At 50.2% G+C, this 14902-nt stretch overlaps 2 protein-coding genes and 1 long non-coding RNA gene across 3 annotated transcripts in view; 2 read left to right on the top strand and 1 right to left on the bottom strand.

Annotated features, from left to right (window-relative positions):
* Positions 1-14902, bottom strand: part of LOC111941366 (uncharacterized) — a 298151-nt gene that overhangs the window by 77405 nt on the left and 205844 nt on the right. The gene's annotated exons all lie outside the window — the stretch shown is intronic.
* On the top strand, positions 58-6260 carry LOC147648484 (zinc finger protein 541-like). The gene is made up of 10 exons (XM_086868253.1): positions 58-69; positions 228-387; positions 1647-1725; positions 1854-1993; positions 2442-2545; positions 3102-3177; positions 3527-3615; positions 4153-4236; positions 5077-5240; positions 5705-6260. Exons 1-10 carry the CDS (start codon positions 58-60, stop codon positions 5799-5801), a joined length of 1005 nt encoding a protein of 334 aa, XP_086724379.1. The 3' UTR covers positions 5802-6260.
* Positions 8943-13181, top strand: LOC147648483 (zinc finger protein 541-like). Its single transcript, XM_086868252.1, has 8 exons — positions 8943-9076; positions 9234-9412; positions 9822-9925; positions 10482-10557; positions 10907-10995; positions 11533-11616; positions 12457-12620; positions 13085-13181. The coding sequence occupies exons 1-8, from the start codon at positions 8943-8945 to the stop codon at positions 13179-13181; spliced, it is 927 nt and encodes a 308-aa protein (XP_086724378.1).

Here is a 14902-nt window from a genome sequence, read left to right as displayed (position 1 = left end):
GTGGAGTGTCCCCATCAATTCCCCTGAAAAACACCCTGTTTCTCCAAGTTTCAGGGAATGACGGTTGAGGTGAGAGGCTGCTCAGCTCAAAGGCAGGGAAACATCAAGAGACATCATTAGACATCAGACAGTTTATAAAGGGGGCTGGATGAATGCTTCCACTTTGAGAGAAAGCTGTGGAGCTGCCTCTCCACTGAACGACTGGCAGGCTCTTGCTCCTCTCGCAGCTGGAGCAGAGCCAGGGCCAGGATCCTTCTGCTTCTCCAGTGCAGACAATGTGCTACGGGCCCTTTGACAGAGCCAGGCTCCTGTTCAGCTGGAGGCACCTTCCAGAGAAGCACGCAGAAGACCCAGGGCTCTCCCTGCACTGCTTTGCCCTGTCCACAGGTCTAGCGAGAAATGGCCCAGTGGGCAGGTCCTCAGGGCAACCTCGCAGCAGCAGAAGTAAAAGAGGCCAAGGTGCCCCATCCCTGTTTGTGTCCCCTGGCTCCCCTGGCTCCCCTGGCTCCCCCAGGCATGGAATGTTGGGCTGTGCCCATAGCAACTGTCGTCGTTGTCTCCCACTCCTGTGGCCGTTGGTGGAACACTGGTGCTGGACCAGCGCTGGAGCAGCAGCTGCAGGATCTGCTCCTGGGCTGCCCCTGACCAGCCACCTTCTAGCCTCAGTGCCAGATCTGGCCTCCTTGTAGACATCCTGATCTCGTCTGCCAGCAGGCATCCCCACACTACTTTGGCACTGGCAAAGGTAAGAAAATCCCCGTTTGCCCCCAAACCACTAAGAGAACGGCAGGAGGCTCCACTTGGCTGTCCCACCAAGCAGAAGACAGACGGTCCTCCAATACTTGGCTTTCACTTACAAAAATGGCCTGGTTTCAGCCATTCTTACATACTTTCATCATTTACACTGACATTAGATTTTAGTATCTTTCTAGATTCTTTTTTTCCTACCTGCATTGCATCTCTGTAGATGAATGATAGAGGATAGATCCTCTTATCTCTATGGAGATATTGGGATCAATTTGTCTATGTTTTTCAATGCCTGTAGGGCTGCCTCTGCCTCATGGTCAGAGGCAGCTGTGAAATGGGGCTGCCTGGAGTGGTCCTTCTCAACAACACAGTCACAGTATGGCAGAACTTTCTGGGTTGCAAGGCACCCACAAAGTCGAGTCTGGCTCCTGGCCCCGCCCAGGACAGCCTCAAGAATCGCACCCTGTGCCCCAGAGCAATGGCCAAATGTCCATTTTTCAGCTCTGTCAGGCCTGGTGCTGTGACCCCTTCCCTAGGGAGGCTGTGCCAGTGCCCAACCACCCTCTGGCTGAAGAACCTGGTCCTCCTATCCAAGCTAAGCCTTCCCTGGCACAACTTCCGTGCCATCCTCTTGGCTCTTCTCACTGGCCCCAAGACTGAAGGCAAGCCTGAAGGCAAGACTGCCTGTCCCTCAGTCTTCCCCTCTTGAGGACACTGCAGGCTGCCACAGGCTCCTGCCTCGCAAGTTCCACGTGAAAAACCCAGCAATTGCACCAAATTGAGGGGAGCTGGGACGCAAGAGCTTGTGCTTTGCAATGACGACGAGGAGGAGAAGGAAGGCTAGCGACACATCTTGGCTGAATTCTTTTTATCTGGGCCATTGTTTTGCTCTCTTCCAGGTGCAAAGGAGAGGCACAATGAAAAGGAAAGCAAGAGCCCACACTGGACCGTGAGTTTTGCCCTAGGGATTAAAGAGCGGCAAAGCTGAGGAATGGCGAGGAGGAGACCTGTCATTCCACAGTTGGGCTGGGATTGCTTCAAGCCTGTCCGTGGCATGTGTCTCTTGACCACTTGCCCTTCTCCCCTCCACTCCCTTTGCCCTTTAGACACATCAGGGTTGGCAGTGACTTTCAGGCTGAGCTCCCCGAGCTGCAGACCACAGCAGCGAGTGAGGAGGAAGAGCATGCATCCCTGGTCTGGAAGCCTTTGGAGGAAGATGACTCTGACATGGGAAAACCTGACAGAGGTAGCTGCCAAGCTTTTCTTCCAGCCCTGAGATACCTCGGCGTGTCAAATGCTCCTTTTTGTTGGTAAAAGGCAGCTTTTGGCATGCTCTGCATCTCTCCTTGTCTCACCCATCTTCTCCCATGGGAGTGTTAGAGGCAAGGGGAATGCTCCATTCTTGCAGCAGAGCGGGAAAAAGAACAACTTGCCGCCTCTCCCTACCGGTCAGGGGCATTGGCCACTGGAAGGGGAGAGATTGGCCCCTGCCTCTTATTCCAAAGGCTGCTTTCAAGGGAGAGCCAGCACTACGTGGGCCCTTGGTTCAGCTGCCCCTTTCTTTGCTATCCTTTCCATGCTCTCCAGCCGCTTGGCTGTCTTTAGCTCTTGTGCTTTCCTTCTCCCTTGTATTGCAGCCTTTCCCCTTTCTTGCTTCAAGCCTGACTTTCAGTGGGTTTGTGTTGTGCTTGCAGTAAGACAGCTCTTGGACATGGCCAGCGCCCGTGGCGTTTCCGGGCCAGCGGCTAACCTGGAGCTGGCCCTGCACTGCCTGCACCAGGCACGCGGCAGCCTTCCGGTAAGAAGCGGCTCTTTGGGTGCCCAGAAGAGCGGACAGGGAATTCCTAAGGCCTGGGCACTGGGATAGCCACTCCTGGCTGCTCTTTGAAGAAGGGGGGCTAACAAGGAGTGGAGAACTTGCTGCCCGCTGTGTCTCCTCCAGCTACAGCAGAGGCGAGCCCAACTGGCTTGAGCAGGGAGAATATCTCTCCTGGAGGCGCTGCTGGCAGCTCCCACAGCCTGCTCCCTTGTCGATCTCCCGCACATCTGTGTGCTCTAACACATTCTGCGGGGAACTGAGGGGAAATCCCCACAAGCCTCAGTGAGCGCAGGCAATTCTGGCTTCAGGAGAAGCATTGAGGTGGTGAGCAACATGCCACGCTTTGGCAAGTTGGATCAAAGGCTTGGGCAGTAAAAAGGAAGGTTTGGGAGCAACCCCCAGTGTTGAACCCATAGGAGATCCAGCGGGCTGAACCCCTGAAGAGGCAAAGTAGCTGAAAGGTAGCGGCGTTGATGGTTTGTTGGCTCCTTTCTATGGCGGGGAAGCTAAAGCCTTTTTCCCTTTGATCTTGCAGGAGGCTCTGGACATGTTGCTCTCAGGGGGGCCTCCCACACCTCAAGGCCACCCCTTGGCTGATTATCATTACACAGGTAAGCCAAGCACAGCTTGTTCCTTCACTGACAGATACTGCCTGCCGTCCCCTTAATTGCCATGGCAAGCATTTGTGCTTCAACTAATAACGCCACCACAAGGCCTCCTCTTGCCTGGGGCAGGGGAAAGCAGCAGCATCTCCCCCTTCAGCTTGCCTGGCAGTTTTCCCTGGGGTTGTTTTGGGTTTTTTTTCCCGCCTGGAGAATGCCTGCTCCTGTCTCCATTATTCCCAAGGGAGCAGACATGTACGCAGGTGAATGGTGGATGGCGCCAATTTTGTTTTGGCAGCCAGTGGCATCTACTGCAAGTGGATGGAGGCATCAATTGACCTGCTGCTTTTCTTGCCAGACTCTGACAAATGGACACCTGAGGAGAAGGAGTCCTTCGAAAAGGCTTTTCACACCTATGGCAAGGATTTTCATCTCATCCAGAAGCAGGTAAGGCCATAGGACATTGTTTTAAACTAGCAGATCATCAGGAGGAAATGTTGGTTATTTCTGCTACCAAATACTGGAATCCAGTCTCTCTCTCTCTCTTCTCAAATCCCAAGAAGAATAACATAATAATGAAACGGGATATCAAAGGCCTGCAAGAAAGGGCTGATTCTGCCTCAAAGGCCCTTTCCTCCAAGCTCTTTCCAAAGACAAAGGCTTCTTCTGTCAGATTTGGTCTCCTAGGTGCGCTGATGCTTCCGCAACACACTGTGTTGGGAGAGCTGGAGTGAATGGGGGAAAGAAAAACTGTGCTACACAGATTTGTTGTTGATCTCTGCATCGCATGCATTCCCACATAGCGTAATACACTGTATAATACACACTGCATAATGCCTCTTTTACCCCCTATTTACTTCATTTTACACCCTACTCAATTTACGCCGTGATTTTCCTTCCTAGGTGACTCCAGAACTCTGCTTTTTCTCCAATGCACCCTACAGGATGGCCATTTTAGAGTCCTTCTTTTTCTCTTCCCAACAGATTCAGAGCAAGACTGTGGCCCAGTGTGTGGACTACTACTACACCTGGAAAAAAGAATATAAACTTGCCAAAAGTCTTGCTCAGGTGAGTGGGAAGAAAATCAAGATAAGCCCGGAGGGTGGAGAAACTGGGAGAAGGGGACCAAACCTGCTGGCAAGCCTGTGAGACACTGCTCTGCCAGGATCACATTGTCCCATCCACTGGAAAGGCGCAGCAGATGCTGCCCAGGCCTTGTTGGTGCTGCTGCTCTTATGCTCTTATGGAGCATAACTTTGACCCAAGAAAGCAGCACTGTCACCAAACTGGGCTTGGACGCTCTACTGACTGCTTTCTCAAGAGCTGGTACCCTTCCTGATTCCAATCAGATCCTTCATTCCCCACTGCTTGCTAACATCAGTAATGCTGGCTGCGCTCGTGGAGATTCTGCAGATGTTCAGGGACCTTTTGTAGCATGCCAATGGACTCCCCAAAAAGGAGCTGCCCATGCTGTGGCTCTGCTAAAACTTTCCTTACTGACAAACCAGAATTTGCTTCACAGAGAGAGAGAGAGAAAGAGATTAGTTTGGGCAGTAGAAACTGGGTAGCCGTGTGTCTTTATGAATTTGGCTGAATTTAAAAGCCATTCCCTAGACAGGGAGGAGAACTAGGGGTAAATAGATGCTAGGCAGAGAGGTACAATTAAGAAATGGAGAACTATAGATAGGCACGTATTGATCCCACCCCTTCAGGCCGTAGAAAGGAGGCGTTTTTTCCTCCAAGTGCTGTGTTTGCATTGCGCTGCAGCCTGTCCCCAAATCCAGCTGTTTTCCCAGCTCTTTAGGCTTGGGAGGAATTTGCTTAGGCCCATGGATTTTGGCGCTGGATGCTCTGATTTCCAGCTTTGTGAGAGGAAGGAAAAATTGATAAGGATTCTTTGATTTCCAGACTGTGAGCGAACCAAAGAGGAGCAAAAGCCCTCCCAGAAAGGAGAATGGGGAGACAGGGAAGAGAAGCCGCAAGAGGGCCCGCAACGCGGAGTGTCCCTGCTGCCAAGCGCCCCAGCCACCCCATTTGGCGGGAGGCCCCTTTCCCTGCGGCCAGTGCAAACGGTGCGCAAGTTCTACCTCTTTCTGCTCAAAGCCTGCGCCTTTGGACTAAAACAGGCTGACCGTGTTCAAAGGCACCACGGGGGAAGCTGAGGGCACTCGCAGGATCGCCTCTCACCGCCGTGCAAAGCCTTACAATGCACTTGCACCCCAAAGAGCTTGGTTAAAGCCCAGCGTTCCCAGGGAAACCTTGCCGTGCCCCACCAAGACACAATTCGAACACAAGTAGGAACAGGGAGACCAAAGCTTGCTTTGATGGTGCTGACCAAATCAAAAATAAGATGAAGCAAAAGGAGGAAGACGTTTGAAGGAACTGCAACCAAAAAGATCAGATTTATGCTTCTGATCAATTTACAGAGGTGCCACAGCCAGAAAAGACAGAAATTCACGGAGACATGGAAATCTTGGAGCTTGGTTTAATGGGGTGTATTGAATTAACAATGGATGGTTTGTTTCCTGTCTTCCAGGGTGTTTGAAACCGTCAAGGAAAGGAACGCACATCGGAGAAGCCTTCGCCCACGGAAGGAAGCAGGGCCTCTCCCCAAGAAGAAAAGACCAAATTAACCCTGCCGCTTGTCCGGGCCTCACAAGAATTATCTGCCAAATGGCTCTAGATAGAAATCAGATTGCTTTTTCAGTAGTTTATTAGGATTGTTTATTCTTCAATTTAGTTGACTAGATAGACATTTCTCAATTTGTTACTTCAGATTCATTAGCTTTCTTAAAGGGTTATTAGGATTATTAGATTATTATTGTGATTAGATAATTTGATTATTCGATTCTTAGGTTATTAGGTTATGATATTTTTATTGTTAGATTATTAGATTAGATTATTACCTTGTTAGATTATTATCCGTCAACGGAAGGGGTTTGGTCCATTATTAGCTTATTAGATTATTACTGTTAGGTTATTATCGGTCAATGTAAGAGGTTTAGCGTTGCTCGTTAAGCTCCATCTTTTGTTAATATCTTGCTTTCATTAAGACAAAATCTGTCTTTCTCATTAAAGCAAAGTTTGTTCCATTTGGTCTTTTTGTCTGTATGAAATCACTCAAGCAATGTCTGTCCCATTTGTTTGCTGTTGCACACACGCTATTGGCCCTGAGAAGAATCTGGGCACATGCATCCTCCCACAGGCCCAGCCCCTTGCACAGCTGGCAGGACCTCCAAAGGTGTCTCCCCATTGTGCCAGTGAAATAATGATGGGCTTTCATCCTTGGATTCCTAAAAATCTCAGCTTGGAATGAAAAGGAAGCCTTGGTTTAATTCAATGAATCGGATCTATATGAGTGGGCTTGTCTCATTCTACTTGGAGGGGATAAAAGCTGGGGCTTGTAGTACTTTTGGTCCACAAGCAACATAGCTTTGTTCCATTTTGCTGGACAGATGGACTTGGCCACCTTCAAGGACTTTTCCAACCTCTGCCATTCTATAAAATTAACATCCACATGCATTCCCAAGAAACCAGCAGCTCACTTTCAGTTTCCCTTTCAAAGACCAGCCTCCTGCTCTGGGCCTCGACCAAGCTCCTTAGATCAAGCAAAACGGGAGTGAACATTATCCTCTCACTTCTCACACCTTTGGTATTTACACCAAAGGAGCAGGAAACTCGCTCCTTTTATCGAGCCCAGCAAATGGCATGGCCTGGCAAGGTCTTGGGAGCAGGGGCTGGGGAGAATGGAGACGAGATGAGGGAGGGGGGAACTACCAGGCTGGTTCTGGGATGCTGACGCAAGCTTGCTCTTGTCTGACGGAGCCACTGCAGGTGGCATTTGGAGCCTCCAAAGCATCTGCTTTGCAGTGGGCCTTGTTACAGCTGCCCCCTGGCTTTGTTGCTCTGTGTGTGTGTGTCTGTGTGTGTGTGTGTGTGTGTGTGTGTGTGTGTGTGTGTGCAACAAGCAGGCTGGGAAGGAAGCAAGATTTGCTTTTGCCTAACATTAGGCAGGAAAGCAGTAAAACAGGCTCTGTTTCGCCCTATCTGGGACCTAAGTAGTAAAACAAGTGGGAAGGCCATTCGTGTGAAAAAGTAATTCTGTTTGTGCTAGTCTCCCAGCCTTTTGAGAGTAACAACTCATTTCTGCAAGGGAGCTGGAAGAAAGAAAAAAAGAATTCTGCATTAAATGTTTGCTAGGGAATTGCTGGTGGAGTGTCCCCATCAATTCCCCTGAAAAACACCCTGTTTCTCCAAGTTTCAGGGAATGACGGTTGAGGTGAGAGGCTGCTCAGCTCAAAGGCGGGAAAACATCAAGAGACATCATTAGGCATCAGACAGTTTATAAAGGGGGCTGGATGAATGCTTCCACTTTGAGAGAAAGCTGTGGAGCTGCCTCTCCACTGAACGACTGGCAGGCTCTTGCTCCTCTCGCAGCTGGAGCAGAGACAGGGCCAGGATCCTTCTGCTTCTCCAGTGCAGACAATGTGCTATGGGCCCTTTGACAGAGCCACGCTCCTGTTCAGCTGGAGGCACCTTCCAGAGAAGCACGCAGAAGACCCAGGGCTCTCCCTGCACTGCTTTGCCCTGTCCACAGGTCTAGCGAGAAATGGCCCAGTGGGCAGGTCCTCAGGGCAACCTTGCAGCAGCAGAAGTAAAAGAGGCCAAGGTGCCCCATCCCTGTTTGTGTCCCCTGGCTCCCCTGGCTCCCCTGGCTCCCCCAGGCATGGAATGTTGGGCTGTGCCCATAGCAACTGTCGTCGTTGTCTCCCACTCCTGTGGCCGTTGGTGGAACACTGGTGCTGGACCAGCGCTGGAGCAGCAGCTGCAGGATCTGCTCCTGGGCTGCCCCTGACCAGCCACCTTCTAGCCTCAGTGCCAGATCTGGCCTCCTTGTAGACATCCTGATCTCGTCTGCCAGCAGGCATCCCCACACTACTTTGGCACTGGCAAAGGTAAGAAAATCCCCGTTTGCCCCCAAACCACTAAGAGAACGGCAGGAGGCTCCACTTGGCTGTCCCACCAAGCAGAAGACAGACACGGTCCTCCAATACTTGGCTTTCACTTACAAAAATGGCCTGGTTTCAGCCATTCTTACATACTTTCATCATTTACACTGACATTAGCTTTTAGTATCTTTCTAGATTCTTTTTTTTCTACCTGCATTGCATCTCTGTAGATGAATGATAGAGGATAGATCCTCTTATCTCTATGGAGATATTGGGATCAATTTGTCTATGTTTTTCAATGCCTCTAGGGCTGCCTCTGCCTCATGGTCAGAGGCAGCTGTGAAATGGGGCCGTCTGGAGTGGTCCTTCTCAACAACACAGTCACAGTATGGCAGAACTTTCTGGCTTGCAAGGCACCCACAAAGTTGAGTCTGGCTCCTGGCCCCGCCCAGGACAGCTTCAAGAATCGCACCCTGTGCCCCAGAGCAATGGCCAAATGTCCATTTTTCAGCTCTGTCAGGCCTGGTGTTGTGACCCCTTCCCTGGGGAGGCTGTGCCAGTGCCCAACCACCCTCTGGCTGAAGAACCTGGTCCTCCTATCCAAGCTAAGCCTTCCCTGGCACAACTTCCGTGCCATCCTCTTGGCTCTTCTCACTGGCCCCAAGACTGAAGGCAAGCCTGAAGGCAAGACTGCCTGTCCCTCAGTCTTCCCCTCTTGAGGACACTGCAGGCTGCCACAGGCTCCTGCCTCGCAAGTTCCACGTGAAAAACCCAGCAATTGCACCAAATTGAGGGGAGCTGGGACGCAGGAGCTTGTGCTTTGCAATGACGACGAGGAGGAGAAGGAAGGCTAGCGACACATCTTGGCTGAATTCTTTTTATCTGGGCCATTGTTTTGCTCTCTTCCAGGTGCAAAGGAGAGGCACAATGAAAAGGAAAGCAAGAGCCCACACTGGACCGTGAGTTTTGCCCTAGGGATTAAAGAGCGGCAAAGCTGAGGAATGGCGAGGAGGAGACCTGTCATTCCACAGTTGGGCTGGGATTGCTTCAAGCCTGTCCGTGGCATGTGTCTCTTGACCACTTGCCCTTCTCCCCTCCACTCCCTTTGCCCTTTAGACACATCAGGGTTGGCAGTGACTTTCAGGCTGAGCTCCCCGAGCTGCAGACCACAGCAGCGAGTGAGGAGGAAGAGCATGCATCCCTGGTCTGGAAGCCTTTGGAGGAAGATGACTCTGACATGGGAAAACCTGACAGAGGTAGCTGCCAAGCTTTTCTTCCAGCCCTGAGATACCTCGGCGTGTCAAATGCTCCTTTTTGTTGGTAAAAGGCAGCTTTTGGCATGCTCTGCATCTCTCCTTGTCTCACCCATCTTCTCCCATGGGAGTGTTAGAGGCAAGGAGAATGCTCCATTCTTGCAGCAGAGCGGGAAAAAGAACAACTTGCCGCCTCTCCCTACCGGTCAGGGGCATTGGCCACTGGAAGGGGAGAGATTGGCCCCTGCCTCTTATTCCAAAGGCTGCTTTCAAGGGAGAGCCAGCACTACGTGGGCCCTTGGTTCAGCTGCCCCTTTCTTTGCTATCCTTTCCATGCTCTCCAGCCGCTTGGCTGTCTTTAGCTCTTGCGCTTTCCTTCTCCCTTGTATTGCAGCCTTTCCCCTTTCTTGCTTCAAGCCTGACTTTCAGTGGGTTTGTGTTGTGCTTGCAGTAAGACAGCTCTTGGACATGGCCAGCGCCCGTGGCGTTTCCGGGCCAGCGGCTAACCTGGAGCTGGCCCTGCACTGCCTGCACCAGGCACGCGGCAGCCTTCCGGTAAGAAGCGGCTCTTTGGGTGCCCAGAAGAGCGGACAGGGAATTCCTAAGGCCTGGGCACTGGGATAGCCACTCCTGGCTGCTCTTTGAAGAAGGGGGGCTAACAAGGAGTGGAGAACTTGCTGCCCGCTGTGTCTCCTCCAGCTACAGCAGAGGCGAGCCCAAATGGCTTGAGCAGGGAGAATATCTCTCCTGGAGGCGCTGCTGGCAGCTCCCACAGCCTGCTCCCTTGTCGATCTCCCGCACATCTGTGTGCTCTAACACATTCTGCGGGGAACTGAGGGGAAATCCCCACAAGCCTCAGTGAGCGCAGGCAATTCTGGCTTCAGGAGAAGCATTGAGGTGGTGAGCAACATGCCACGCTTTGGCAAGTGGGATCAAAGGCTTGGGCAGTAAAAAGGAAGGTTTGGGAGCAACCCCCAGTGTTGAACCCATAGGAGATCCAGCGGGCTGAACCCCTGAAGAGGCAAAGTAGCTGAAAGGTAGCGGCGTTGATGGTTTGTTGGCTCCTTTCTATGGCGGGGAAGCTAAAGCCTTTTTCCCTTTGATCTTGCAGGAGGCTCTGGACATGTTGCTCTCAGGGGGGCCTCCCACACCTCAAGGCCACCCCTTGGCTGATTATCATTACACAGGTAAGCCAAGCATTGCTTGTTCCTTCACTGACAGATACTGCCTGCCGTCCCCTTAATTGCCATGGCAAGCATTTGTGCTTCAACTAATAACGCCACCACAAGGCCTCCTCTTGCCTGGGGCAGGGGAAAGCAGCAGCATCTCCCCCTTCAGCTTGCCTGGCAGTTTTCCCTGGGGTTGTTTTGGGTTTTTTTTCCCGCCTGGAGAATGCCTGCTCCTGTCTCCATTATTCCCAAGGGAGCAGACATGTACGCAGGTGAATGGTGGATGGCGCCAATTTTGTTTTGGCAGCCAGTGGCATCTACTGCAAGTGGATGGAGGCATCAATTGACCTGCTGCTTTTCTTGCCAGACTCTGACAAATGGACACCTGAGGAGAAGGAGTCCTTCGAAAAGGCTTTTCACACCTATGGCAAGGATTTTCATCTCATCCAGAAGCAGGTAAGGCCATAGGACATTGTTTTAAACTAGCAGATCATCAGGAGGAAATGTTGGTTATTTCTGCTACCAAATACTGGAATCCAGTCTCTCTCTCTCTCTTCTCAAATCCCAAGAAGAATAACATAATAATGAAACGGGATATCAAAGGCCTGCAAGAAAGGGCTGATTCTGCCTCAAAGGCCCTTTCCTCCAAGCTCTTTCCAAAGACAAAGGCTTCTTCTGTCAGATTTGGTCTCCTAGGTGCGCTGATGCTTCCGCAACACACTGTGTTGGGAGAGCTGGAGTGAATGGGGGAAAGAAAAACTGTGCTACACAGATTTGTTGTTGATCTCTGCATCGCATGCATTCCCACATAGCGTAATACACTGTATAATACACACTGCATAATGCCTCTTTTACCCCCTATTTACTTCATTTTACACCCTACTCAATTTACGCCGTGATTTTGCTTCCTAGGTGACTCCAGAACTCTGCTTTTTCTCCAATGCACCCTACAGGATGGCCATTTTAGAGTCCTTCTTTTTCTCTTCCCAACAGATTCAGAGCAAGACTGTGGCCCAGTGTGTGGACTACTACTACACCTGGAAAAAAGAATATAAACTTGCCAAAAGTCTTGCTCAGGTGAGTGGGAAGAAAATCAAGATAAGCCCGGAGGGTGGAGAAACTGGGAGAAGGGGACCAAACCTGCTGGCAAGCCTGTGAGACACTGCTCTGCCAGGATCACATTGTCCCATCCACTGGAAAGGCGCAGCAGATGCTGCCCAGGCCTTGTTGGTGCTGCTGCTCTTATGCTCTTATGGAGCATAACTTTGACCCAAGAAAGCAGCACTGTCACCAAACTGGGCTTGGACGCTCTACTGACTGCTTTCTCAAGAGCTGGTACCCTTCCTGATTCCAATCAGATCCTTCATTCCCCACTGCTTGCTAACATCAGTAATGCTGGCTGCGCTCGTGGAGATTCTGCAGATGTTCAGGGACCTTTTGTAGCATGCCAATGGACTCCCCAAAAAGGAGCTGCCCATGCTGTGGCTCTGCTAAAACTTTCCTTACTGACAAACCAGAATTTGCTTCACAGAGAGAGAGAGAGAAAGAGATTAGTTTGGGCAGTAGAAACTGGGTAGCCGTGTGTCTTTATGAATTTGGCTGAATTTAAAAGCCATTCCCTAGACAGGGAGGAGAACTAGGGGTAAATAGATGCTAGGCAGAGAGGTACAATTAAGAAATGGAGAACTATAGATAGGCACGTATTGATCCCACCCCTTCAGGCCGTAGAAAGGAGGCGTTTTTTCCTCCAAGTGCTGTGTTTGCATTGCGCTGCAGCCTGCCCCCAAATCCAGCTGTTTTCCCAGCTCTTTAGGCTTGGGAGGAATTTGCTTAGGCCCATGGATTTTGGCGCTGGATGCTCTGATTTCCAGCTTTGTGAGAGGAAGGAAAAATTGATAAGGATTCTTTGATTTCCAGACTGTGAGCGAACCAAAGAGGAGCCAAAGCCCTCCCAGAAAGGAGAATGGGGAGACAGGGAAGAGAAGCCGCAAGAGGGCCCGCAACGCGGAGTGTCCCTGCTGCCAAGCGCCCCAGCCACCCCATTTGGCGGGAGGCCCCTTTCCCTGCGGCCAGTGCAAGCGGTGCGCAAGTTCTACCTCTTTCTTCTCAAAGCCTGCGCCTTTGGACTAAAACAGGCTGACCGTGTTCAAAGGCACCACGGGGGAAGCTGAGGGCACTCGCAGGATCGCCTCTCACCGCCGTGCAAAGCCTTACAATGCACTTGCACCCCAAAGAGCTTGGTTAAAGCCCAGCGTTCCCAGGGAAACCTTGCCGTGCCCCACCAAGACACAATTCGAACACAAGTAGGAACAGGGAGACCAAAGCTTGCTTTGATGGTGCCGATCAAATCAAAAATAAGATGAAGCAAAAGGAGGAAGACGTTTGAAGGAACTGCAACCAAAAAGATCAGATTTATGCTTCTGATCAATTTACAGAGGTGCCACAGCCAGAAAAGACAGAAATTCACGGAGACATGGAAATCTTGGAGCTTGGTTTAATGGGGTGTATTGAATTAACAATGGATGGTTTGTTTCCTGTCTTCCAGGGTGTTTGAAACCGTCAAGGAAAGGAACGCACATCGGAGAAGCCTTCGCCCACGGAAGGAAGCAGGGCCTCTCCCCAAGAAGAAAAGACCAAATTAACCCTGCCGCTTGTCCGGGCCTCACAAGAATTATCTGCCAAATGGCTCTAGATAGAAATCAGATTGCTTTTTCAGTAGTTTATTAGGATTGTTTATTCTTCAATTTAGTTGACTAGATAGACATTTCTCAATTTGTTACTTCAGATTCATTAGCTTTCTTAAAGGGTTATTAGGATTATTAGATTATTATTGTGATTAGATAATTTGATTATTCGATTCTTAGGTTATTAGGTTATGATATTTTTATTGTTAGATTATTAGATTAGATTATTACCTTGTTAGATTATTATCCGTCAACGGAAGGGGTTTGGTCCATTATTAGCTTATTAGATTATTACTGTTAGGTTATTATCGGTCAATGTAAGAGGTTTAGCGTTGCTCGTTAAGCTCCATCTTTTGTTAATATCTTGCTTTCATTAAGACAAAATCTGTCTTTCTCATTAAAGCAAAGTTTGTTCCATTTGGTCTTTTTGTCTGTATGAAATCACTCAAGCAATGTCTGTCCCATTTGTTTGCTGTTGCAAACACGGTATTGGCCCTGAGAAGAATCTGGGCACGTGCATCCTCCCACAGGCCCAGCCCCTTGCACAGCTGGCAGGACCTCCAAAGGTGTCTCCCCATTGTGCCAGTGAAATAATGATGGGCTTTCATCCTTGGATTCCTAAAAATCTCAGCTTGGAATGAAAAGGAAGCCTTGGTTTAATTCAATGAATCGGATCTATATGAGTGGGCTTGTCTCATTCTACTTGGAGGGGATAAAAGCTGGGGCTTGTAGTACTTTTGGTCCACAAGCAACATAGCTTTGTTCCATTTTGCTGGACAGATGGACTTGGCCACCTTCAAGGACTTTTCCAACCTCTGCCATTCTATAAAATTAACATCCACATGCATTCCCAAGAAACCAGCAGCTCACTTTCAGTTTCCCTTTCAAAGACCAGCCTCCTGCTCTGGGCCTCGACCAAGCTCCTTAGATCAAGCAAAACGGGAGTGAACATTATCCTCTCACTTCTCACACCTTTGGTATTTACACCAAAGGAGCAGGAAACTCGCTCCTTTTATCGAGCCCAGCAAATGGCATGGCCTGGCAAGGTCTTGGGAGCAGGGGCTGGGGAGAATGGAGACGAGATGAGGGAGGGGGGAACTACCAGGCTGGTTCTGGGATGCTGACGCAAGCTTGCTCTTGTCTGACGGAGCCACTGCAGGTGGCATTTGGAGCCTCCAAAGCATCTGCTTTGCAGTGGGCCTTGTTACAGCTGCCCCCTGGCTTTGTTGCTCTGTGTGTGTGTGTCTGTGTGTGTGTGTGTGTGTGTGTGTGTGTGTGTGTGTGTGTGTGTGCAACAAGCAGGCTGGGAAGGAAGCAAGATTTGCTTTTGCCTAACATTAGGCAGGAAAGCAGTAAAACAGGCTCTGTTTCGCCCTATCTGGGACCTAAGTAGTAAAACAAGTGGGAAGGCCATTCGTGTGAAAAAGTAATTCTGTTTGTGCTAGTCTCCCAGCCTTTTGAGAGTAACAACTCATTTCTGCAAGGGAGCTGCAAGAAAGAAAAAAAGAATTCTGCATTAAATGTTTGCTAGGGAATTGCTGGTGGAGTGTCCCCATCAATTCCCCTGAAAAACACCCTGTTTCTCCAAGTTTCAGGGAATGACGGTTGAGGTGAGAGGCTGCTCAGCTCAAAGGCGGGAAAACATCAAGAGACATCATTAGGCATCAGACAGTTTATAA

The sequence above is a fragment of the Cyanistes caeruleus genome, chromosome Z (assembly GCF_971803275.1).
Source record: "Cyanistes caeruleus chromosome Z, bCyaCae1.hap1.1, whole genome shotgun sequence".
Classification (NCBI taxonomy): Eukaryota; Metazoa; Chordata; class Aves; order Passeriformes; family Paridae; genus Cyanistes; species Cyanistes caeruleus.
This window is presented reverse-complemented; position numbering and strand designations above follow the sequence as displayed.

Excerpts from the sequence above, each read along its gene's own strand:
- LOC147648483 (XM_086868252.1), top strand. The coding sequence starts at position 8,943 with ATGACGACGAGGAGGAGAAGGAAGGCTAGCGACACATCTTGGCTGAAT. Across the intron at positions 10,996-11,532 it reads TTCATCTCATCCAGAAGCAG|ATTCAGAGCAAGACTGTGGC; the intron begins GTAAGGCCATAG and ends TCTTCCCAACAG. Across the intron at positions 12,621-13,084 it reads CCCTGCGGCCAGTGCAAGCG|GGTGTTTGAAACCGTCAAGG; the intron begins GTGCGCAAGTTC and ends CCTGTCTTCCAG.
- LOC147648484 (XM_086868253.1), top strand. Across the intron at positions 1,726-1,853 it reads GCCCTAGGGATTAAAGAGCG|ACACATCAGGGTTGGCAGTG; the intron begins GCAAAGCTGAGG and ends TTTGCCCTTTAG. Across the intron at positions 3,178-3,526 it reads GGCTGATTATCATTACACAG|ACTCTGACAAATGGACACCT; the intron begins GTAAGCCAAGCA and ends TTTTCTTGCCAG.